Source organism: Pipistrellus hanaki (assembly GCF_964339955.1).
Source record: "Pipistrellus hanaki genome assembly, chromosome: 19".
NCBI classification, from domain to species: Eukaryota; Metazoa; Chordata; class Mammalia; order Chiroptera; family Vespertilionidae; genus Pipistrellus; species Pipistrellus hanaki.
The window spans coordinates 8,446,141-8,470,368 of NC_140521.1; the positions used below are offsets into that span (position 1 = coordinate 8,446,141).

The 24,228-nt window shown below is 43.7% G+C and overlaps 1 protein-coding gene across 1 annotated transcript; it reads left to right on the forward strand.

Annotated features, from left to right (window-relative positions):
• Window positions 1-22,950, forward strand: CCDC62 (coiled-coil domain containing 62). Its single transcript, XM_084867767.1, has 13 exons — window positions 1-211; window positions 3,596-3,788; window positions 4,653-4,819; window positions 6,662-6,763; window positions 8,658-8,829; window positions 11,494-11,595; window positions 13,261-13,349; window positions 13,708-13,823; window positions 14,400-15,122; window positions 17,447-17,594; window positions 18,055-18,180; window positions 21,423-21,512; window positions 22,368-22,950. Exons 1-12 carry the CDS (start codon window positions 176-178, stop codon window positions 21,468-21,470), a joined length of 2,022 nt encoding a protein of 673 aa, XP_084723893.1. The 5' UTR covers window positions 1-175; the 3' UTR covers window positions 21,471-21,512; window positions 22,368-22,950.
• The last annotated feature ends 1,278 nt before the right edge of the window (window positions 22,951-24,228 follow it).

The following is a 24,228-nucleotide window of genomic DNA, read 5'->3' on the forward strand; positions in this document are numbered from 1 at the left end:
CGGGCGCGCGAGGTCCTCCCGGAGGCGGTTTGGGGGCCGCGCTTGGGCCGCGGGCGCGGGCCTCACGTGCTCTGGGCTCCCCCACCCCCACCCCGCCGCTCCGGGCAGACGCGCTATGGCGTTTCTGAGGTGACGCGGCGCACAGCGACTTTCTCCGGGGGCGGAGGCAACACCTATGAACCCTACAGTGACCTTCCTCGCCGGCCGCCAGGTGAGCGGCCTGGGCGCCACGGGCCAGCCGAGCTCGGCACGGCGTGCATCTGGGCCGAACGCGGTGGTCTTCAGGGCAGGGGTTCCGCTTCACGTTTAAAACGACTCAGGTCGTTAAGAGAAAACCGAGGAATGGAGTGTCCTATCCCGTTTCCTTATCTCAACAGAAACCCGTTGTCCAACCCAGGGGTGAGGACCAGTGGTGGGACCAGGTGCTCACTTCCTTTAAAAAAAATTTATATATATATATATATATATATATATATATATATATATATATATATACACACACACACACACACACACACACACACACACACACACACTCCTTCCCCAACCTGGGAATCGAGCCGCAACCCCATCTGTGCTGATGGGGAATCAAACCGGAACCGGAAACCTGTGGGTACATGGACGATGCCCTACCAACTGAGTCACACTGGCTACCAGGCAGGTGTTCACTTCTTAAAGATGACAGTGAGCATTTGTAGAGCGGCTTTCTCTAGGCCACCTCCCTTCCCGACCTTCATTTATCCACAGTAACCTGCCAGTGGGGAGCACTCTATAACTCTGGTTTACAAAAAAAACCAAAAGCATTGAAAGTGGACTTGCTCTGGGTTTGCATTAATCGGTATACGATGGGGTGAACTTTTTGTATACTTGGCCTGTTGCTTCTTGTTTCCAGTACTAGACTATTTATGCTCCTTGCTGTATCCCCAACCACTTGGTGCTCAGTAAATATTTGTTGAACAAATGAATGAACGAATGAATGGCTTACCAAAGACTGGAATTCAGGCCTTGTGCTCCAAATCCCATTTTTTGTGTGTTTATTTACTAGTGTCTGTAACCCATTTGTTGTTTGTGGTTGTTTACAAATCGTATTTTTTTCAGGAAGCAGGAATGATGTACCTGGCCTCCATGAATTTTTCAAGATAGAATTCTTTTTTTAAAAAAATTGATTTCAGAGAGGAAGGGAGACAGAGAGAGAGAGATAGAAACATCAATGATGAGAGAGAATCTTTTATCAGCTACCTAGTGAGGACTGAGCTCACATCCCGGGCATGTGCCCTTGATCAGAATCAAATTTGGGACCCTTCAGGCTGACACTCTATCCACTAAGCCAAACTGGCTAGGACAAGGTAGAATTCTTTTTTTTTTTTTAATACTGGAGGTCCAGTGCATGAAATTTGTGCACTGAGGGGGGCGCTCTCAGCCTGGCCTGTGTCCTCTCACAGTTCAGAAGCCTTCAGGGGATGTCCAACTGATGACTTAGGCCCACTCCCTGTGGACATCCTTAGTGCTGTGCCTCTCTCACCACTGCAGCTGTGCTTGCCAGCCGTGAGCCTGGCTTCTGGCTGAGCGTTGCTCCCCCTGTGGGAGTGCATTGACCAGTTGTTCTGCTGTTCAGTTGATTTGCATATTAGCCTTTTATTATATAGGATATTTTTATTGATTTCAGAGAAGGAAGGAGAGAGGGAGAGAGAGAAACATCAATGATGATAAAGAATCATGGATCCACTGCCTCCTTCATTCTCCACACTGGGGATCAAACCCACAACCCAGGGGTGGAACCATGACCTCTTGATTCATAGGTTGACGCTCAACCATTGAGCCATACCACCTGGGTTCAAGATAGAATTCTTTAATACTTTCGCTCTTTATTTTATTGATGGGGACAGTACCATATTTTGAAATGTAACTTAAAATTTTAATAGCTAATGCTTGTTGAGTGCCTGTGATGTGCCAAGTACTGCGAAGTACTTTACAGAGCTTCTCTTTCATAATCCACACAACTCTTAAGAAATCACAGTGCTGTTGCTGCCATTTTACAGGGAAGGCTTAAAGTTAAGAAACTAGTTCAAGGTTATAGAGCCACCAAGTAGCTAATTCTGTACCCTCACTTAGTTTGGACCAACTTTCCTGCACTAGACTTTAAAATGATGTATGCTTAAGAGGGAATTACTGTAGATAATTTTGGTAGATATGCCAAATGGCATTATGGTTATATAAAAATGCTCATTTTTAGAGATGCATACTCAAGTATGTATGAGTGAGATGTATTTTTTTTATCAACAACAAAAGGAAAAAAATTGAAACAGATATGGCAAAACCTTGATAATGGCAGGACTTGGATTTTGAGCATATAGGAGTTTATTGTGCTGTTCTCTGTCTTCTGTGTATGTTTGAAAACTTTCCTTTATAAGATTTTTTTTTTCTTTAAATAGGACTGTTGAGTTTGTATCAGTCCCAAAATTAAATTGATAGACTGAGTTTATATAGATGTGTAACCAGTAGTTATTTCATGTTTCTGTTTACTTGATTATTCCAGAATTGCTGGAGCAAGGTGAGGGATAATATTGTTGGTTGATACAAGGAAAGGGTTGACAGCAAAGAAAAATGCAGAGATGGATTCATTTGTAATTTAGCCAGTGGAGGTTTCACAAACTGTCCCACTTAGTTTTGTTGTTTTATTTTTATTGATTTCAGAGAGAAGAAGGGAAAGGGAGAGAGATAGAAACATCATTTGCCAGGATTCGTATCCCAGCATTAAGAAGGGTTCATCGATCTGGATAAAGGCTGTGTGTAGATGAAGTAGGAGCTCAAAGACGATAGTTTTGAAAGGCATTGGGGGTCAGAGGAGCTTCAGCTAAAGGAGCTAAAGACTCTCCTCGACTAGGGACCCCTTGCTTTTTATCTACACAATTTTTCCTAAGGCAAGGTGGAGATAATACACTTCAAAGGGTATGGTACAGAAGCATTGTCAGATTGGGGAATAGCCTGTAGCTATTCAGGTGTTTGGCCAACAGGAGGCATTAACATGTAGATGAAGATGCCCTGAGCTGTCTGGCAGCAAACAATAATCGTATTCAGGTTTGGGGGAAGTGCCTTCTAGCCACTCCAACAGGTAATTACATATGTGACTCAGTCCTTACTGAGCCCCCTAGTTTCATCAACCTTTTGATAAAACTCTTGTAATTATGACATGCTGGAATTGGCTCCTGGCAATCATTGATGAGAGAAAATCTTCCACCAGCTTCCTCTTGCACACCCCTACTGGGGATCAAGCCTGCAACCTGGGCATGTGCCCCGACCAGGAGCTGAACTGTGTCTTCCACGCTCAACCACGGAGCCCCACCAGCCTGGCCATTCCCACTTTTTGAGTGGTGTGTGTGGTATTACAAAAGGATAGAGGCAGTGAACAGCAGGTGTGATCTTGGTTTAAATATACATAATTTTGATGCCACATTATAAACAGCAGATAAAACTTAGTTAATGTTACTACCTTGAATTGGCAGCATACGAAGATATCATTTTTTGGAAAATAGCCTTTGGCTGATTTATGCTATTGATTAGTTTGATTTTGTGTGAAACCACTTTCTGTGATTAGAACATCGGGTCAGAAGTTGAGATTTCCACTATCGAGAAACAGCGGAAAGAGCTGCAGCTGCTCATCGGAGAACTGAAAGACCGAGACACAGAGCTCAATGAAATGGTTGCCGTACATCAGCGACAGCTCCTGTCGTGGGAGGAGGACCGGCAGAAGGTGTTGACTCTGGAAGAGCGCTGCAGCAAATTAGAAGGTCAGCACGGCCTCCGCCCCGGCTGCTGGGCACCCCTGCGGCTCACACAGTGAAAGGGCTCACCGGAATGACTTCTCCCGACACAGCGCCCTCTGCCCTGGAGCTGTGTCAGTGCAGGAGGGGAGACTGGGAACACCCAGTCCAGCTGACAGATACAATGTGAATTAAAGCAGATGAACCAACACAGTGCTTACATCTGGAGTGCTGAGGAGAGCCCCAGTTAACACAGTGTGTTAGGAGTGAATCTTTAGAAATTGTGTTTTGTTTTTAACTGGTTGATTGATTGATTTGTGAGAGAGAGAGAGAGAGAGAGAGAGAGAGAGAGAGAGAGAAACATTGATGTGAGAGAAACATTAACTAGTTGCCTCCTGCACACGACCTGACCAGGGATCAAGCCCACAACCTGGGGGTGTGCCCTGACTGGGAATTGAACCTGCCACCTTTCGGTGTGTGGGATGACACGCCAGACAACGGAGCCATCCTGGCTGGAGCTATCATACAAACTTTTAAAAGAAGAATTATCTTTTAAAATTTTTTTAGCACAATTACTTTTAAAAATATATATTTTATTGATTTTTTTTACAGAGAGGAAGAGAGAGGGATAGAGAGTTAGAAACATCGATGAGAGAGAATCATCCATCAGCTGCCTCCTGCACACTCCCCACTGGGGATGTGCCCACAACCAAGGTACATGCCCTTGACCGGAATCGAACCCGGGACCTTTCAGTCCGCAGGCCGACGCTCTATCCACTGAGCCAAACCGGTCTCGGCAGCACAATTACTTTTTAACCATGTGTTGGAAAATAAATGCATTTTAAGCTTCAGCTCTGACCGCAAATAAGTGACCAGTGACATTTCCCTCAGGTGAACTACATAAAAGAACTGAAATAATCCGGTCACTCACAAAGAAGGTGAAAACCCTGGAATCTAATCAGACGGAATGCCAGACAGCTCTTCAGAAGACTCAGCTCCAGCTTCAGGAAATGGCTCAGAAGGCAACCCATTCCTCTCTCCTCTCTGAAGACCTTGAGGTGGGTTTGGTTTTGTGACCAGCCTCACGAGCCCAAATTGTGTTTGCGTTTCGATTTCTGAAGATTTACTGGTAGATTTCAATGGTCCCATTAAAAATGCAGGTGCGTGTGTATGAACGTATAGCCGTCCATCGTCATAGTCTTGCACTCGTTGTACTGCTCTGTTAGCTCTGTTTTACCGAGGAAGCTTCATGACAACCCTTTTCTAACTGTTGGTCCATTTGGTTCAGTAACATCTATCATTTAATCAACAATGGGCTATTTTGGAAAGCCTTTCTCAAAGTCCGAGAGCAATGGGCACTTCACAGTATGCTTTCCAAAGAACTGTGTCTTATCTGATATGATAGACAGATATCAACCCATGTTAGAGGCATGTTAGAAATACAATCTGTAAGACTGATGAACTGGGTAGTCATCAGATATTTCTATTTTTATTTTATTTTTTTTGTCATCAGATATTTTTAAAATATTTTTTATTGATTTCTACAGAGAGAGGAAGGAAGAAAGAGAGAGAAAGATAAATGAAGGGGAAACATCAATCAACTGTCTTCTGTATGACCCCACTGAGGATTGAGCCTGCAACCTCTTGGTTCATTGGTCAATGCTCAACCACTGAGCCACACTGGCCTGGTATCAGACTTTTTTTTTTTTTTTTTTTTAGTTCATGCTTTATGAGAGGCACAGAGAGAAAGCCATTTTTTTGTTCCATCCTTGATATCCTTCTTGTTTCATAGTGATAATATTCAGTATTATTCTTTTTTCCTAACCAATAAATACATCATGTACATCAAGCATGTCAAACTCAAAGACTAATACAGGCCAAATAAACAAGGTGTAAGTTTATGTGAGCCGCAAAAAAACCCCAAAAGCTTCAATCTTCATAGAAACGTAGGTTTATTTCGATAGAGACATGCTGAATACAAAGGGCTGAAATAAATGAGTCATTGTTAACATAAAAATAATAGAACATTTTAATAAAATTTGGTATTTTTTTCTTGAACATTAACTTACCTGACACTGAATAACTACACAAATTAATAAGTGTAACGCAATAAACCTATTTTTCTTGATCTCCGAAAGTGAAATATTTTCTGTTGCGTGCACCAAACAAGTCAGACTAGTCTAATGACATGGCCATCGGCTGCTAAAATATTCGCTGCTAGTATTACTGGAGAGGTGCACCTGTGCGTAAGGTGCATAAGGGAAATGAATGCAACATGATTATAGTAATCAGTCCTTAGTGAACATTGTAGTTCCTTATTAATAATTATGTATAACAGGATATTGTAAAAATTAAGTTATGAAATTTTTATTAAAACGTTTTTTACATACCGTTATATTGTCTAGGCTGCAAAAATATTCCTTGTGAGCCACATGTGGCCCATAGGCCAGGAATATGACATGCTTGATGTATACAGTAGTTATATCAACTATAGTTTTGATAAGTGGCAGTACCCCAACACAGAGTAAAAAAAAAAAAAAATGCACAGAAGTTCACTACTACTTTATTTTAGCAAAGGAAATCTGTTTTCATTCATTCATTTTCTTCTTTCTCGCCAACCTAGAATTATACATAAAAGACATTAGGAAGTAAACATGTTTATGAACATAACCAACATAATTCAGTAGAGCAAACACTTGGTTGAGAGGGTGCTAGAGGTAATGCAGAAATAGATGTTTGTATTCCTTTTGATGACTGCTTACTTAAGCCCATTTTAATTATGAAAGAAAAGTTAAACAAAGGAAAAAAAATAGAAGAATGAGCACAGAGTGTGGCTGCTGACAGTAAAGAAAGCTTTCTGATGATGCATACATGAGCATTTATGTGTTGTTCCCTTGCAGGCTAGAAACGAAAATCTCAGCAATACGTTAGTGGAACTTTCTGCTCAGGTAGGACAGTTGCAGGCTCGAGAACAGTCTCTCACTACAATGATAAAGCTAAAGGTAATTCAGAATAATAAAGAATAAATCTCCATCCGCTGGGGTGCTCCGTAGTTTATAAAGTGTGGTCACATACACAATCCTACTTAAATCTAGCGCTTTGCAGATTGATAGAGCTGCCGTTTTAGAAAAGAGAGAAACAAGTTTGAAATGATGTCCTCAAGGCACTGGGAAAGGAGGCAAGAGACTCCACTTTTGTTTTCTGCCTCCAAGTACCATCCCATGGTCTAGCATCCCCAGATTAACTCATTTTCTTCCGAGCGATCCATTGTTAGGTCTCATGGCAATCAGAATGCTTGTTAAAAAAATTATTTTTAAATTCTCACCCAAGGATATTTTTCCCATTGATTTTCAGAGGCAGTAGAAGGGGGTGGGTAGAGAAGGAGAGAGAGACACATACACACATCAATTGGTTACTTCCCACATGTGCCCCCATCAGGGCCATGGATAAACCTGCAACCCAGGCATTAAACCTGGGACCCTCAGGTCCATAGGCCGTGGCTCTAACCACTTATCAAACCAGCCAGGGTTTGTTAATTTTTTTTTAATGGAGAGAAAAATGGTTAGCAATCAAGCAATTTTATATATAAAGGCCCGATGCACGAAATTCGTGCAAGAGTAGGCCTTCCTTCCCCTGGCTGCGGCCCCAGCTTCCCTCTGGCACCCGGGACCCGGGCTTCCCTCGCAGCCCTGGTTTTATCCAGAAGGTCGTCCGGAAGGATGTTCAGTCTAATTAGCATATTAAACTTTTATTATTATAGATAGTGACTAACATGTCATGAGCAGTGATTGATAAAGTCTCTTTTGCCATAACACACGTTTGACAACTGGCAAGTAGGGTAATGATGTTGGTAGAATGGGACACTCATGCTAATTCACATGTGATTCCCCCCTCCCACAGCACTTTAATGTTTTGAAGTGATCAAGGCCAAGTTTTGTTAATATTAAAGAGAAAAATACTGAAAGCTCCAGAATTTCCTTAGTTAAGTAATGACCAGCTTCATGGCTTCAACAACCGCTGTGGGTTCCGTCATAGCCAACTCCCGGCAGAGCTGTGGGTGCTAATGACCATGCTGAAAAGGCTTGGCCGACTAATGCATCTGTGCTGGCATTTGCTGAGCCGTGTTCATGTACTTCATAGGGGTGTTGGTCCGATCACAAAACTCCATCAGCTATTGAATGGTCTGCCCAGCCCTCCTCTTCTCCACGAGCCCTCCTGGAGTAAGGTGTGCAGACTGAGGTTTTTCAGGAACATGCCCAGGAGGCCGCGGCAGAAAGCCGTGTCCTTAGGAATAGAACCTGCTAACAGTTACTCCATTTGAGCGGGGGAGGGTTAGAACTCTTACTATTTTTATACCTTTAGGTATTGTTTGAATTGCTTTTCAACCAGCAAATACCCTTTTTTGTAATTAAAAAACTACCTCAACAGTAAGAGTTCTGATCTGGGTAGGTTTGGGACAGGTCTTGGAGTCTGTCACTTTAGCAGCTGAAAAGGGAAGGAAGAGTGGGGCCCATGGGATTTATCTGTGATCCAGAGCATAAGCCCCCCAAGGGCCACCCACCCTCCTGTTCCTGCAGTTTTCCAGGGAGGTGAAAACTGCAGGAACAGGAACTTGTGTGGTGCTAAGCTTTCTGAGACAGTAAGCTAGGCTGGGTGGCACTGGGTTCTGGGGCCAGCTGGTTGGTTCAAAGGGGGTTCCATCACTAACGAGTTGTGTAACCGTGGGCAGTTTACTGTTGACTCATGAGTTACCTGGGGATAAATATCGCCCCTGTCTCAGAGTTACCGGGTGGATAAAATGGGTTAACGCGGGGAAAGTGCCGAGACTGAAACCTGGCACACGGTGACGTCGAAATTTAAAAATCTTCTGTAATAGTTTCCAAATGTGGTTTTTAGGACAAAGATATTATTGAGGCAGTCAATCACATTGCAGACTGTTCGGGGAAATTTAAATTGCTAGAGCAAGCCTTGCGCGATGCCAAGATGGTGGAGACGTGTATCGTGAAAGAAAAGCAAGACTACAAGCAGAAATTGAAGACCTTTAAGGTTGAAATCAATAAACTAAAAGGTAAGGAAGAGATATAAATGTAAGCATTTTCATATATTCCTTCATTCAGGTTTTTTTTTTTTTTTTTTTTAATATATTTTATTGATTTTGTACAGAGAGGAAGGGAGAGAGATAGAAAGCTAGAAACATCGATGAGAGAGAGTCATCGATCAGCTGCCTCTTGCACACCCCCTACTGGGGATATGCCCGCAACCGAGGTACATGCCCCTGACCGGAATCGAACCCGGGACCCTTCAGTCCCCAAGCCGACGCTCTATCCATTGAGCCAAACCGGTCTCGGCTCATTCAGGTTTTATCCTGGGAATATATTCCTTCATTCAGGTTTACCGAATCTTATGATCAAGAGAAGGTCCCACCATGAAATGTTCGTCTCACATGCCATTTCTGTGTTACGAGATATATAGCAGAGTTGGGGAAACGGCACAATGCATGGTATTTGTTACAGAATCCTGCCGTGGCTGCACCAGTCAGTCAGCACTGCTGATACTGCTCTGTAACAAGCAAGGCCAGTATCTCAGTGGAGCAGCAGCGAGTGTTTGTTACACTCATGAGGCAGGAAGCTGATGAGGCCAAGCTGCTCACCTGGGCTAGTTCCGCTTCCTGGGCCTCCTCTCTTCACCGGAGGCATTTCCTCCCACGGTGAAGGCAGAGTGTCAGAGAGAAGGCAGAAATGTGACTGACACACCATCACTTCCCCGCACTCCACTAGGCAGGGCAAGTCACGTGACTCAACCCACAGTCAGGTGGTGGAGAAATATCCCCTGCTTCTCATGGGAGGATTTGCAAGAAACCGTGGGAGGCAGGCAGGGAGCAGAGAGGAATCGCCGCGAATGGCAGGATCTGCCAAGAGTGACTTTTGGAGGAGCCGGTTTTATTTTTAAAAATCCCTTTGCGTTCTCCTTTTCTATTTTCATTCTCACAGGAGCTCCATGATTCATTTCTTTCTGAGTAATGTCACTTGAGTTTTATAATGGCATGAAGGGTATGTATATGAAATAGATTAGTGCTACATACCTGAATATGGACATAGGCGATAGAGTCAAAATATAAATGTGTCTACAGAGGCTGTGGAGGGGGATCTGCTTTTCTCCAGCCTTTCCCCACTGTGGGCAGAGGTGCTATCAGACATAGTCATACATAGTCACACATAGTCACCGCCTTAGACACGAAGACCGACTCCCGCTGTGGAGCAAGAGCCGCGGGGTGAGGAGGCCACCCTCCCCTGTGCTGGCGGAGCGCCCGTAGCTCCTCGCAGGGCTTCGAGTCCAGTGAAATGGTGGGGCTGCGTTGTGGCTGATTTCACTCAGAGGACCGGGCCTTGTTCTGGTGATGCTCTGACGTGTGGCAGGCCATGGCGTTGTCTCTGTTTGTGGCTTCAGCTAGAACATGACCATCAGTGAGCCTTGGCAGCAGGGGCGGACTCAGTCTCGCTTTTCTTGGATCTGCAGTTACTAGCACAGCCCCTGCGGCACATTGTAGCATTTGATAAGTATTTATTGAATGCTGAGGTAAAATATTCAAGTAAAAAGCCTGTTTTATTATTAGTATGCCTTATTTTTTTTTTAAAAAAATATTTTTTATTGATTTTTTACAGAGAGTAAGAGAGAGGGATAGAGAGTTAGAAGCATCGATGAGCGAGAATCATCGATCAGCTGCCTCTTGCACACCTCCTACTGGGGACGTGCCCGCAACCAAGGTACATGCCCTTGACCGGAATCGAACCGGGGACCTTTCAGTCCGCAGGCTGACACTCTATGCACTGAGCCAAACCGGTCTCGGCAGTATGCCTTATTTTATAAATTAAATATTTATTAAAACTTTTCTTTAAAAAAGAAAAACAGGACAATAGTGGGCTAGAGAGTGAGGGAAATAGAAACTCAGTTTGGGTGGATTTGGAAGGCCTCTTTGAGGGGAACGTTTGAGCTGAAACCTGGATGACAGGAAGAACTGGCATGTGAAGATCTGGGCCAGCAACCTTCCGGGAAGAAGGAACAGCAAGTACAAAAGCCCTAGAGGGTTTGAGGTTGGAACACCTTCAAGGAACAGAACGAAAGAAGGAGGAGAGTGACAGGCAGGGCCAGGCCAGGCCGGGCGGGCTTATCCCTAAGAGTTTGGATTTCACCCTAAGTATGGGAGGAGGCCCCCTTTTTTTTTTTTCCTTCAATATATTTTATTGATTTTGTACAGAGAGGAAGGGAGAGAGATACAGAGTTAGAAACATCGATGAGAGAGAGTCATCAATCAGCTGCCTCTGGATATGCCCGCAACCATGGTACGTGCCCTTGACCGGAATCGAACCCGGGACCCTTCAGTCCCCAAGCCGACGCTCTATCCATTGAGCCAAACTGGTTTCGGCGGGAGGAGGGCTTTTAACAGAGGTAACGTGAGCAGATTTTTATTTTGAAAAGATTGCCCTGATTATCTTGGTAGGCACGGTTCTAGCAGGAAGACCAGTCAGGTGACAGGTCATACACCTTGGCAGGGTCATTGCCAGCGATGCCATTAGCTGCTGCATTTGGGACATATTTTGGCTGTGGGTCTAACAGGACTTCCTGTTCATTGGAAGGGTGCTGAGGACATGAGAGGTAGCCATAATGTGTGTCTTATTCTAGGAACTAGTGCTTATTTGAGAACTTTTTTTTTTTGTTTGTTCTATTTGTGAAGAGGATCTAAATGAAAAGACAACAGAGAATAATGAACAACGAGAAGAGATCATTCGCCTCAAACAAGAGAAGAGTTGCCTGCACGATGAATTGGTTTTTGCTGGTAAAAATAGTTTAAGTGACTGAATAGGATACTAAACTTTTTAGGATACCACGATGGCAGGCTAAAGGAATTATAGCTCTCTCAAAGCCATTTTTTTTTTTAAGCACCCTTTAAGGGGTGGGGAGGGACCAGGCAGGGAATTTAAAAACTGTTACAATACCTTCCAGTTATCGCTGTTTCCTCTTTTGTAAAATGGGTACCCTTCCTTCCAGCTTAAGCCTGTGACTGTACTTATCACTAACAATTCATTAAGAAAGACTCTTATGAATTGAAGAAGGAAGATTGTTTATACTTTAGCAAATACTATATAAGAATTAGTAAATCCACATTTTTCCCCAGTTTGCAAATATTGTAGATTACGGGTAAATTATTAAGGTTGGAAAAATAGTAATGTGTTTTGTTACATCGGTATGACCCTAAAAGTAATAATGCTGGAGATGAATTTTTAATGATTTAAAAGCAAACTTACAGTAAGGTTTAACTTCACCCCTTCTGATAAACAAAAACTTCATTCCCTCCTTTCCATATTCTCCCACACTTTATCCCCTCCCTACCTACCTCAGAATCTCATTTTCCAATAGTGAAAATTTCCCCTTTCTCTGCTCCCAGTTTAGAATCACTGGTATATAGATATTATTTCTGTCCCTGCCACCCAACAGGATTTTATTAGGCTTTCATTTTGGTAGCATGTATTAGGGAAATCATAGATTTGGAGGTGAAATTCCAATTAGAAATAACATTAAAATGTTTTTGGTCTCCTCACACCTACCCTCAATGCCCTGCCTTCAGGAAGAGAATACATTCCTATAAAGTTAAGAGGGCAAAATGCAGCATTTTAAAAAAAATTTTCAAATAAAATTGAATTCTTAATTTGAATCTCATGTGGAAAATACGTCTTTCTACCAGTAGAGGTCACTATTTCCATTATTAGGATTGCTGTCTCAAAGTAATGTCTTGTAAAAATATATATATTTGTGTTGATTTAAGAGAGGAAGGGAGAGGGAGAGAGAGCTAGAAATGTCAATGATGAGAGAGAATTTGTATTGATTGGCTGCCTCTTGCACAACCCTAACTAAGGTTTGAGTCCAAAACCTGGGCATGTGCCCTTGATTGGAATCAAACTTGGGACCCTTCAGTCCACAGGCCAACATTCTATCCACTGAGCCAAACCGTCTAGGGCTCAAAGCAATGTCTTATTTTGGTGAAGACACATATATAACTAGGTAGCTATATTAAAAATCTATTTATAGCTTCGAGCTGAATTCAAACAATCTTGGATAAGTATTTATGTGCCAGGCACTCTGCTATTTGCTAAGAAACTCATAGGCCCAGAACATTTAGTACCAAACAGATGCTATGAGTGAAATGCTGTGGGAGGTCAGGGAAGAAAAAGCATTTACAGGATATTCTGACAGTCTCTTTTCTTTTTGATTCACCAGTTTTTACCTTTATATTCTATTATGATTTCCTAAGTAAAATATGTGGAATTTGTTAGAGAATACTAGCACAAACCCATTTCTTGACATAACTTAAAAAATTTGCTAGGCTAATTTCTTAAACATCTTTTCTATTCACACCAATGTCTCCAAGTAATTTTTGGACATGAAGAGGTTTGTGTTAATGTGGTTGATGAAAAGTATTTTAATAATACTTTTTCTTCAATAGCAGAGAGAGAGAAAAGGAAAGATGAGTTGCTTGATATTGCGAAGTCAAAGCAAGAACGAACAAATGCAGAGCTGCACAGTCTGAGACAGGTACGTCCCCGGGCACGTTTCTTCTATGAGGTGGGAAATGTTTAAAAACAAACATCAGATTAGGAAACGTGTATGCCTGCTGGTTTGGTTTATGGTGCTTCTGGAATCGCAGCTACATTAGCTGTACATCATATTTATTGTAGCAGATAGGCTCTTGTTTATGGTCATTAAAGGTTGGGAAACAAGTTAGGCTAACAAATCTCAGTGCTAACACAGGGGAAAAAATATAAAAGCACAAGTTTTAAACATGCATCTCCAGTCACTATCTGATCTGTTTTAACATTTGAAAGTACCCAGTTGTTGGCTCAATTTAGTTTTATTGTTACACTTAATATTAACTTATCAATATCTACTGCAGATTTACGTAAAGCAACAGAGTGATCTACAGTTTTTGAATTTCAATGTGGAAAATTCTCAGGAGTTAATACACATCTATAACTCGAAGATGGAGGAATCAAAGGCCCTGGAGTCCAGGTAACCATAGGAAGAGGCTGTCAGTGTAATCTTGTATTTTATTCCATCATTGAGTCATACTTTTAAGTACTTGTTGTGGGCCAGCATCTACTACTACTCCCTATGTGGTAGGGAATAAATCTATGTGATTTAATAATAAATACTTTAATCCCAGGCTGTGGTGAGACCAGAGCTTAGAATGAATTTGGCCATTGGAGAAAAGAAATTCATTAAACATTATTTGTGTGTCTGTTGTGTAGGAGGCTTTGAGCTAAATAGAAACTACAAGGATGAGTCATTTGTTCATTCATCACTAACTCACAGTTCTATAGGCTTGGGGCTAGAAATAAGGGCAAATTAAGACACATAGGACAGGTCCTGGCCCACAAGGAGTCAGGCAGAGAACGCTGTGCATAGCTGCTTAGGAGCTCGGCGAGCTGAGGGCGAGCCTCTCTTACCTCGATTTCCCTGTTTCCTTGTTAATAGACAGATGGGTCTTATTGGCAAGTGGCTCAACTAATGAGGCTTGGGTGAACTATTGAAAATGACAGTATTGAGTGTATCTTGTAACTTCCGTTTTTTGTGACGCCACCGTAGCAGAGACATGTGTTTGTCTGACCTTGAAACTTACCACCCAAAAGTCGAGATTAAGAAGGAGAAATATCAGAAGTCACTGGTTAAGGACCAAAAATTTGAGACCATGTTTGTTCAGCAAAATAGGTCAGACAAGAGCTCTTGCGATGTGTGCAAAGAGAAGAAGCTACAGGTTAACACTTCATTTGGGGGAAAAAGTGTAATTGCTGTCTCGTCTCTGTTTGCAAAAGACTTAACGGAGAAACAAAAGTCTTGGTCTCTGGGAGGAAAACTCCAGTTTGAGCCCGAACACAAAAGTACGTTGTGCAAGAGCCACGCAAGATCCCCCAAAGGTAATGAACTTGGCATTCCGATGGAGGAGAAACAGCCCCCGGAAACATGGGCTTCCCCTGAGGAGCAGCCCTGGCATGACGTCAGCGTGTACCTGGGCCTGGCCGACTGCTCTGGCCCCAAACGGCCCGAGAAGCCGGATGCCGAGTGCCAAGACCCCCCGGACAGGGCGGGGTTCTCGTGCTGCCAGAAAAGCGAAGCCTGCCTGGGGGAGAGCGACACCTGCGAGTTCAGGTGCTGCCACCCGAGTAACTTCGTGGTCGAGGCCCCGGGCCAGATGTCCGACATGGAGTGGATGAACATCTTCAAGCCCTCGAAACTGCAGAGGATCGTCCGCCACAAGTCCGTGTGCACCTGCGCACACAGCGCCAGCGGAACCAAATACAACTCCACGAGGTTAGTGGGGTTTCGTGTTGGCAGCAGCCGGGCCCCGGGCAGTGCAGAGCCGCGCCCTGTTTGCAGCTGAGCGGTGTGCGCGGCAGCTCGTTCCCTCTGCGTTGCAGCGGAGGCCGTGGAGGTTTGATTGTGTGGAGGCTGAACTGGAGTCCAGTGAAAAGCCTGCGCCTCGCACAGCCTTCGAGGTAAAGGTTTTGGTTAAAAACCAAGCCGATTGTCGTAAGTTGGACAGATGTGTTTGTTTTTTTTAAATATATTTTTATTGATTTCAGAGAGGAAGGGAGAGGGAGAGAGAGCTAGAAACATCAATGAAGAGAGAGAATCGTTGATCGGCTGCCTCCTGCACCCCCCACACTGGGATCAAACCTGCAACCAGGGCATGTGCCCTGGCCAGAAATGAACTGTGACCTGCTGGTTCATGGGGTCGATGCTCAACCCTGAGCCACACTGGGTGGGTGGGGAGATACGTTTTATTTAATAACTTTGTGCTGCTCTGGGAGGGTTTGGCTGGATAAGCTGTGTCTTTGTGTCCAGACCAACTGCATTGCCTGGAGCCCAGGTAACAACCTTCTCTAGAAACCTCTTCTCTTACACACACACACACACACACACACACACACACTTACATACTCAACTGTTCCTGCCTTTGCGCTCACTGTACATTTTTCAGACGTTCTTCCTTTTTAAAATGATGCAAGAGAAAGAATACCTATATGTAACAGGCTGGTAAAGTTATGAGAAGAAAATGGGTTAGTTATTAGCATAATCTACATATGCATTATTAGCTGATATGCATTACTCAGACTCATCATGTTGTCAGGAGGGCTGAATTTTTTGGTTAAATGGCACTATTTTCAAATAACCTGATAAGCTTCAATTACAGAAAAGACAGAGTTTCTATATCGAGGGCCTTTGACTTTCATGGGCTTGATGACTGAATTTTGTTTATAGAAATTACATCATCTGGGTTGTCCTTCAGCTCTTTTAAAAGCCTGAGTCATTGAAAATCATGTGCATAGGTATTCCATCAGTTGCAAAATTTTAAAAAATTGGTTGTCATACTAAGTGCTATGTATTCATACTTGTTTTTTGTTGTTAATTCTCACCCGAGGTTATTTTTCCATTGATTTTTAGTGGAAAGAAGAGGGAGAGACAGAGAGAAACATCCGTATAAGAGATGGGTTGGTTGACTCTGGTATATGCCCCGACCAGGGCCAGGAATCTAGCCTGCAACCAAGGCACATGCCCTTGACTGGAATCAAACCCGGGACCCTTCAGTCTGCAGGCCGATGCTCTATCCACTGAGCCAGACCAGCCAGGACCATACTTGGTTTTTAAAGGTCTTCTTTAGATAATGGTATCTGTGGGTAAGGCACCACTACAGACTTCACTACCCGACAAGAACACCCATATGTTAAGGGAAAAGCAGTGTCAGATGGTTTTAAGAGCAAAGTGGAAATAATAAATGTAACGTATGCAGGAAAATTAAAATTTAAATCTGGGGTTTTCTTTAGAGACCACTGTGCCCTCCCTGGCTTGAAATAACCAGGAGTGACTCCTTGCTTGGCCAGCAGGGGCACATGCCGGGCATCGCATGACAAGAACGAGATGAAATAGAAAAGATAATTCTATTTGCCTACTTTTCCCTAGATTGTGAGAACTTGTGACCCACTTTATTATCTGCGTGCTCACATCTGTACACCATTCCACTCGGCAGCTAGAGGTTACCTGTGGAGGGAGAGGCCAGGGCAGCCTGCTCGCCTAGTTACATGGCGGAGGCGGGGCCACTGCCTCCCTCTGAGCCACGTCCGCTTTTCTTATCAACGCCAATGGCACACCCAGCAGCTTGGCCGCATGTGTCTGTTCTCTGATTTGGAGAAACTGTAGAATTAGTGAGCTACAGCGATGCCATTCTACTTTCACAAAAGTACCTTTATATACCATTGACAGAAGTCGGTCTCACAAACCAAAAAACTAAAATTTTCAGGAATTACACTCTATTAATTCCCCCCCACCCCCTCCTCCTTTGGTTCATCCTGTCTCAGAGCCTTCTTTTCTTTTTTTGGCTGGGGGAAGAGAGAAATTCTTTATTCTATGCTTACCCTTTAGCTAAAAATCTTGTTTTAATTCTTATTGCAAAGGCTATGCATTCATTTATAATACTTTTCTCAAACGGTCTATTCAGATCTAGAGTGCTCTACTTACAACTTCATTAAAAAAGAGAAACAACTTTTTCTCTGTCCTGTCGAGACAGTTTTAAGCGTAAGAGTATCGGTGATACACGTTTGCCAGCTGCCGTCTCACGGTGTCTGTTTCTCATGCAGCGAGCTCATCGCCATCCAGCATGCCCACTGCGTGGGTGCTGCCGCGAGAGAGGAGGAGAAGCTGCTGGAGAGAGAGTCCCCTTCTGAGAAAAGGAGCTCACCTAGGATTTTGTTCGGGAGCAAAGATGCAGCGCTGTCCAGCGAAAAGGTTTGTGTTTGGCTTAGAAAAGCCCAGTGTAGTCCTGCAAGCTTCCCATCGACTGTAACTCTGCGGCAGCATGTGGTTAACCTGCTTAACGTTGGCCCTGCCTCAGGTTTACTGAAGTTATGGACTTGACGTACGAAAATCCTACAGATCAGCTTTAGGCAAGATGTCCCTCAGGCTCTCCCAAGTTGAGATTGACATATCAATTTTAATTAATCAATATTTTAAACACACACAAAATGAAGACTATGACATGCAAAGAGAAGAAGTGTTACAGATAAGGTGTAAATCCCACATTTTCCTGTTCTCCACGCCCCCCACCAGCTCACCCCTATTCTGAAGTTGCTTCCATGTTTGGTTTTATACTTTGTTATAGAAAGGTATTTATGTAAAAGCACTGATACTTTTACATTTCAATATGCTCCTTCATTTCATGGATGCTGACATCACGTTGTCTTCCCAGGACGATTTTTCTCCCACCAGCAAGCTTCAGCGTTTGCTGGCAGAATCTCGCCAGATGGTCACGGACCTGGAGTTGAGCACTCTGCTCCCCATCAGCTCGGAGAACGCCGAAGGCTCTGCCAGGAAGGTACGTGCTTCCTCTTCCCTTGGCCCCACACGTAGTGCCTGAGGGCTCCTCCACGTCCTGTGGTGAGCCAGTTCGTTTGTGTCTCAGAGGGAGGGGGCAGCCACTGGTTTGGAGGAAGAAAATGTCATACTCTAATGTCGCTGCACCCAAACTTCCTCTTTCTGATTACGTGGCAATTAAAAAAAAACAAAAAAACCCGCATACTTTATTATAGGAAATTTTCAGTACACACGAATATAGAACGAATTCTGTAATCACAGACCTTCAGAAACCATCAACTTTCTGTCATTTTTGTCTTGTCTCCGCCGTTCACACACGTTTTTCTCCCGGACATCATATCATTTTACTCATAGATGTCTCATGTATCCCTAACACAGAAGGACTTTTTAAAAGCAAGCATAGTGGAATACTGCAGTACATATGGCACTTCACCTTGAAAAAGACATGAAGTTCGAGTGTCCAAGCAGTTCTAGCTGGAGATTGATTGGGAAATGGGAGAAGAAGGGGTATCGGATCGGAGGGGTAGCAGCAGACGTGCGTGTGTGTGTGTGTGTGTGTGTGTGTGTATTCCTACATGGCATGGCTCAGTCCAGCTGGGTACATTTCACCTAGTGTTTCTTGTGGGCAAAAATCACATGAACAAATGCAACCTTCACACTGGGCTCAGATGTGTTCCCCAATACACCAGATGTGTTGGAACAAATTCATGTTCTCAAAGCAAGTGTGGCAGCAGAACTGCTGTGTTTCAGTTTAATCGCTGGCAGACTCCTCATCCCCAGCCTCAAGCTCTTGTCTCAGCCTCTTCTTAATTTTTATTTTATTATTTTTTTAATCCTCACCCAAAGATATTTTTCCATTGATTTTTAGAGAGAGTGCAAGAGCGAGGGAAAGAAAGAGAAATACTGATGCGAGAGAAACACAGCGATTGGTTGCCTCCTGCATGCACCTTGACCAGGCCCAGGCCAGGGAGGAGCCTGTAACCAGGTTACGTGCCCCTGACCGGAATAGAGCCCGGGACCCTTTGGCCCACAGGCTGAGGCTTTGTGCTCTGAGCCGAACCAGCTAGGGCTCAGCCTCTTCTTTAGGGCCTGATGTTGAATTCCTATCGGAGACATAATCAGTAGCTCCCTCACTTTTGACCTCATAACACAGGGTGTGTATGTGTGTGTAGGTATGTCTCCATCAGAGCATGCGTCTCAGCACCTGATCAGCGACTCCATGGCTCCCTGCTCATCCCTGAGCCCTCAGTGCCCCTCTGACTCAGGGGGCATCCCCAGGTACAGCACATCACACAGGATGCTCAGGAAAGACCCTGACCGGGTTTGTAGGAAAAGGGGAGGAAGAGGCTAAACAGTGACCTCAGGTATAGAGGAAAAATCACCGGAGCTGATAGTGGTTGGTGAAAACTTGGCTAAGGGAATTTGGGGGCTAGAAAGACCCAGAAGAGATGTCTAATCTCAACCTTTCATTTTACAGGTGAGGAAAGTGACTAAATCTCTTAACATCCCACAGCTAGAATCAGATAATCATTTAGTTGGGCAGCATATTGGCTCTGAATGTAATGTGTGTCCAGTGGATTAAGTGATTCTGGGGATGTTGGGAAAACAATGAGCAAAAGCCAGCTTGGCAGTGAACTTTAGACTCCTTCCCCCCCCCCCCCTTTTTTTTCTTTTCTTGAGAGAGAGACACACACAGATGGATTTGTTGTCCCCACTGATTTATGCATTCATTGGTTGATTCTCGTAAGTGCCCTGACTGGGAATTGAACCCGCATCCTTGGTGTGTCGCAATGACACTCTTAACGGACTGAGCTACCCAGCCAGGGCCCGTCTGGTCGTGTTTTGCAGTTGGGAAGCAGGGAGCGTTCTGAGCAGCCAGTCTGCTTCTCCAGGTTTTGCCATCTGCTGCTGGAGACAAGGGTCTCACTTCTAAGCCTGTCTCTGAGGCAGGCACTCTCATCACGGCTGGGGGAGCACAGAGCGATTCCATCCCTCAGGCAGGGACCTGGCTGCTTCCTAAAAGTCGCAGGAGAACTGAGCCTTTGGGGAGCTCCTCCTGCAGACACCCCTGCAGGTGTGACAGGTAACCTCTCACAGCAGGATTGCTTTAACAGCAAAGGTCAGGAGGTAGCCTCGCCGGGAAACAGATGGGGAAGATCTGGGTGTGGAAATATTTCCAGGGTGTATTTTTAAGTGAAAAGAAGCAAGATACTGAAAGGTTCATATGGTATTCACCATGTTTACAGAAGGGAATGGGAATAAGAATATGCATGATTTTTTCATATATTAAAATATGAAATATAATATCAGTGTATTAACTATTGAAAAAATGTACCAGGAACTGAAAAAAAGAGAGAAAAGACTAGAACACAGCACAGCTGATTCCGTCCCCTTCCCCCACAGCAGCTTCCTAGGAGCTTGAGGTGTGGGGGTGGGGAGGGACTTGGCCTGAGGCTGGACGTGGAGTTTTGACTGGATGTCCTCATTACTTGTTTGAGTCTACTGGTATCATCACGTTTTGTGTGGCAGGCTGCTAAAGCCTGTGCATCCTTTTAGAACCGTGTTTTTAAGTGAATAAAGTAAAATCCATCAGATTGTAAAGATACATAGGAGGGCTGTTTGAGTGGAGAGACGGCAGTGTGGGTCAAGCAGGGAGGTCTGGAGGCACTGAGGGCAATGCTAAGGAGGCTCAACCATAGGCCCCGTGGGGAGGAGGAAGCAGCTGAGAAGGGGCTATCCTACAAGCTGAAGTTCATCACCGTGTCTACCTCTGTCTTTCCAGGAGGTATCACCGTTTTTTCTCTTAAAAAAGAAAATCCCCCAAACACCTAACAATGCTGACTAAGCCCTCATTCATTAGGCAGGCAAACGAATGAGAACACTTAGGGTGGTTGATTCTTTTTCATGACCATTATCTTGATTAAGGACTCACCACAGAATCGATAGGGAGGCTGACAAAGCCCTGGGTATCTTTGAGCATTAGCCAGAGTTCAGCCCCAACACGTGTGGTAAAGCAAACAGCATCCCCAGTCCACCATGAAACAAAGGACCCCACACACGAACAGGAAATGAGCAGGTCCTTGTTGGAAGGGTGGATGCTCATGGAATGACTCTCCTTCATTGTATTCCATTAATTAATTCCCTGAGATCTGTTCCAGGCACAACTGCTGTATTTGAATGTTGTCTTCTTAAGTATCTTCTAGTTTTTCTCTCCTGGTTACTAATTTGGGAGTTGTTCTGTAGAGCTTAGAAGCCTCAGAAGAGTCAGCTCAAAAAAGCACCTCTGAGTAACTGCAGAAAACAAAAGTCCACTTCAGTCTCCAATATTGGTGGGTAAGTCACCTTTGCCTATCTCGCCTTCTATCTCAATGGAGATTTAATGAGTAACTTGGGAGCACTGATAAGGTGGAGTTCAGTTTGTTTGACCTGCAATTCTTTCTCTTTGGTTTGACTTATTTATACATACCTGCTAAATTTAATCAGGGTGAAATGTCAGTTACTTGTACTAGAAGTGGAGGTAAAAAAAAATCTTGTTCTCAATACCTAGAATTTTGAATGGAAGGCAGTGACCACATAGAGCATTCAAAATCAGAATGTAAATGACCATCTCATTTGAATGTCTTGGGACGAAGTCTTTTCATGGGGTTTCAGGTTGTCACACGCACAGTTTCTGTAGAACCCAGTTTAGGTTAAAAGGTATTCATCATTTTAGTTGTTTTAGATGTAAACATAAGAGCATTAAAAAAAAACAAACCTGTGAAAGTAAAAAGCTTTAGTAGTCCTCTCCCTTTCTTCCTCTCTCCTATCCCTCCTCTCTCTGCTGAGAAGTTTCCGTATTTGTAATATTTTGCATGACCTTATGTTGACACATTTGATTCTTTTAAAATATATTTTTATTGATTCAGAGAGGAAGGGAGAGGCAGAGAGAGATAGAAACATCAATGATGAGAGAGAATCATTGATTGGCTGCCGCCTTCCTGCACGCCCCTTACTGGGGATTGAGTCCACAACCCTGGCATGTGCCCTTGATCAGAATCGAACCTGAGACCCTTCAGTCTGCAGGCCAATGCTCTGTCCAGTGAGCCAAACCAGCCAAGGCAGGATACATTTAATTTTTTAGTGACTGGGAATTCCTAGCACCCAGTCCAGCAGCATTGATTTTATTAACTCGGTATTTCCTTCCTACAGAAGCTGGTCTCTCATCTATGCGGAAGGTAGGAAGCAGACATCAATACCTGGTACTTAACCTTGAAAACAAAAAGAGGATTGTAATCTCCTACGAGCAGCGATTTTATACCAAAGGGGAGCAGAAACTGAAAGTCAATGTTAAACACCTGTATTTTGTTTGTTTTCAAGTTAACCATTTGCATATGTCAAATATTTTTCACGTGTAGGAAATTAAACCTTATTCTCTAATCTCCAATACACAAACTTGGGATTATGCTAAAAGAGAAAAAGACCTCCCTGCATTATAACCAGCAGCTTATTAGAAGTCAGCTCCAACTACATGAGAAACAGTATTCTCTTCTCCTTTCTTGTGGTTTCAGCTCTGGACGTGGCTTCAAAAACAGACTTACAATGTTATGTAGTAGTTATCTCATCGGCTCACACAAATGACAGCTTGCCGAAAGATCAAGTTTTATATGCATTAAAAATATATTAAAGTCTAAAACACTTCCGTTTTAACTTGTAATTTAATTTTTTAAAGAATATACTATATGCCTCTCTGTTCTAAGAAAATTGATCAGCTTCAGTCAATAAAAATATTTTTAATAATAGTTTTCTTTGGCTTCTTTTTATCATACAGGATTGAAATGAGGAAGGTTGGTCACGAGAAGCCAATCCTGGCATGTTCCCTTCCTCAGGAATGGGGGCGGGCCTTTTACGCATGTCAGACCTCAGAGCTCTGCTGGGCTGGGTGAATGCCCCTCTGTCCAGGGGCTCCAGGGCGGCGGCAGTGGTGAACGGAGCAGCCACCCCATGGAGCCGTTTGGATTAGAGTGCTGCATTCTATACAAATGCTTGCTTTTCCTCTCAGGCTAGGCTGCTTGGTGTAGCATCTAAGAAAGGGATCATTGATTCTGAACTATGGCCCCCAAGTCAGAAACCTGTGTGCAGAGGCCGCCTTCCTATCTGAGTCAAAATGTTAATCTCCTCTTCATGATGTGAGCAAGTTTCTCTTTCGGCCACATGTCAACCTGCCTGTGAAAAGAGAACACTGATTAGCTTCCAAAGAGGAAAATGTCGGGAATGAAAAGGTTTGAAAAGTCAAAAGTTATTTTGTGGCTAAAGTTAGTATTATTTTTATTTTGAGAGTGTGTCGATTGAAACTGGGGACAGTGAAACAAAGGAAGGGCGTAAGATAGAAAAGGCAAGATGGTAGCAACTGGAGTGAGTAGAGGCGGAGCTGCTTTGGCCCTTTAAGAAGAAAGTCTCAGAGGCAGAAGAAATGAGCCAGCAGGGCTGCATGAACTCAGGAAAGAGTTACAGAAGCAAAGGAGGGCCCTCAGAGACAGGTTCAGGGCGTTAGCCCGGGACGTGTTGCCACTGCCCACTGCTCCCCTGGTTGCAACGAGGAGTTCCTTAGAGTTTAGGAGAAAGAAGGCAAAGACACATGTTTGTTTTCTTTTTGTGGCTAAAGTTATTTATTTATTTTAATATATATTTTATTGATTTTTTTACAGAGAGGAAGGAAGAGGGATAGAAAGTTTGAAACATCAATGAGAGAGGAACATCGATCAGCTGCCTCCTGCACACCCCCCACTGGGGATGTGCCTGCAACCAAGGTACATGCCCTTGACCGGAATCGAACCTGGGACCTTTCAGTCCCCAGGCCGACGCTCTGTCCATTGAGCCAAACCAGTTTCGGCTAAAGTGATTTAAATGTGAGCAATTTCTGTTAAAGAGAAGCAGCTTCAGTATGTTTAAAAAAATTGCAGGATAAAACTAGATTTTAGCATTTATATTTTGCATCATTCATATCCTTTATCTTAAGAGGAAGCAACTAAGTTGTACTATAACTGGCCTGCCAGAAATTCTCTCAGCCATC

Coding starts and splice junctions, on each gene's coding strand:
- CCDC62 (XM_084867767.1), top strand. CDS start 176: ATGAACCCTACAGTGACCTTCCTCGCCGGCCGCCAG. Junction 6,764..8,657: donor CTACAATGATAAAGCTAAAG/GTAATTCAGAAT, acceptor TGTGGTTTTTAG/GACAAAGATATTATTGAGGC. Junction 15,123..17,446: donor ACCAAATACAACTCCACGAG/GTTAGTGGGGTT, acceptor TTTCTCATGCAG/CGAGCTCATCGCCATCCAGC.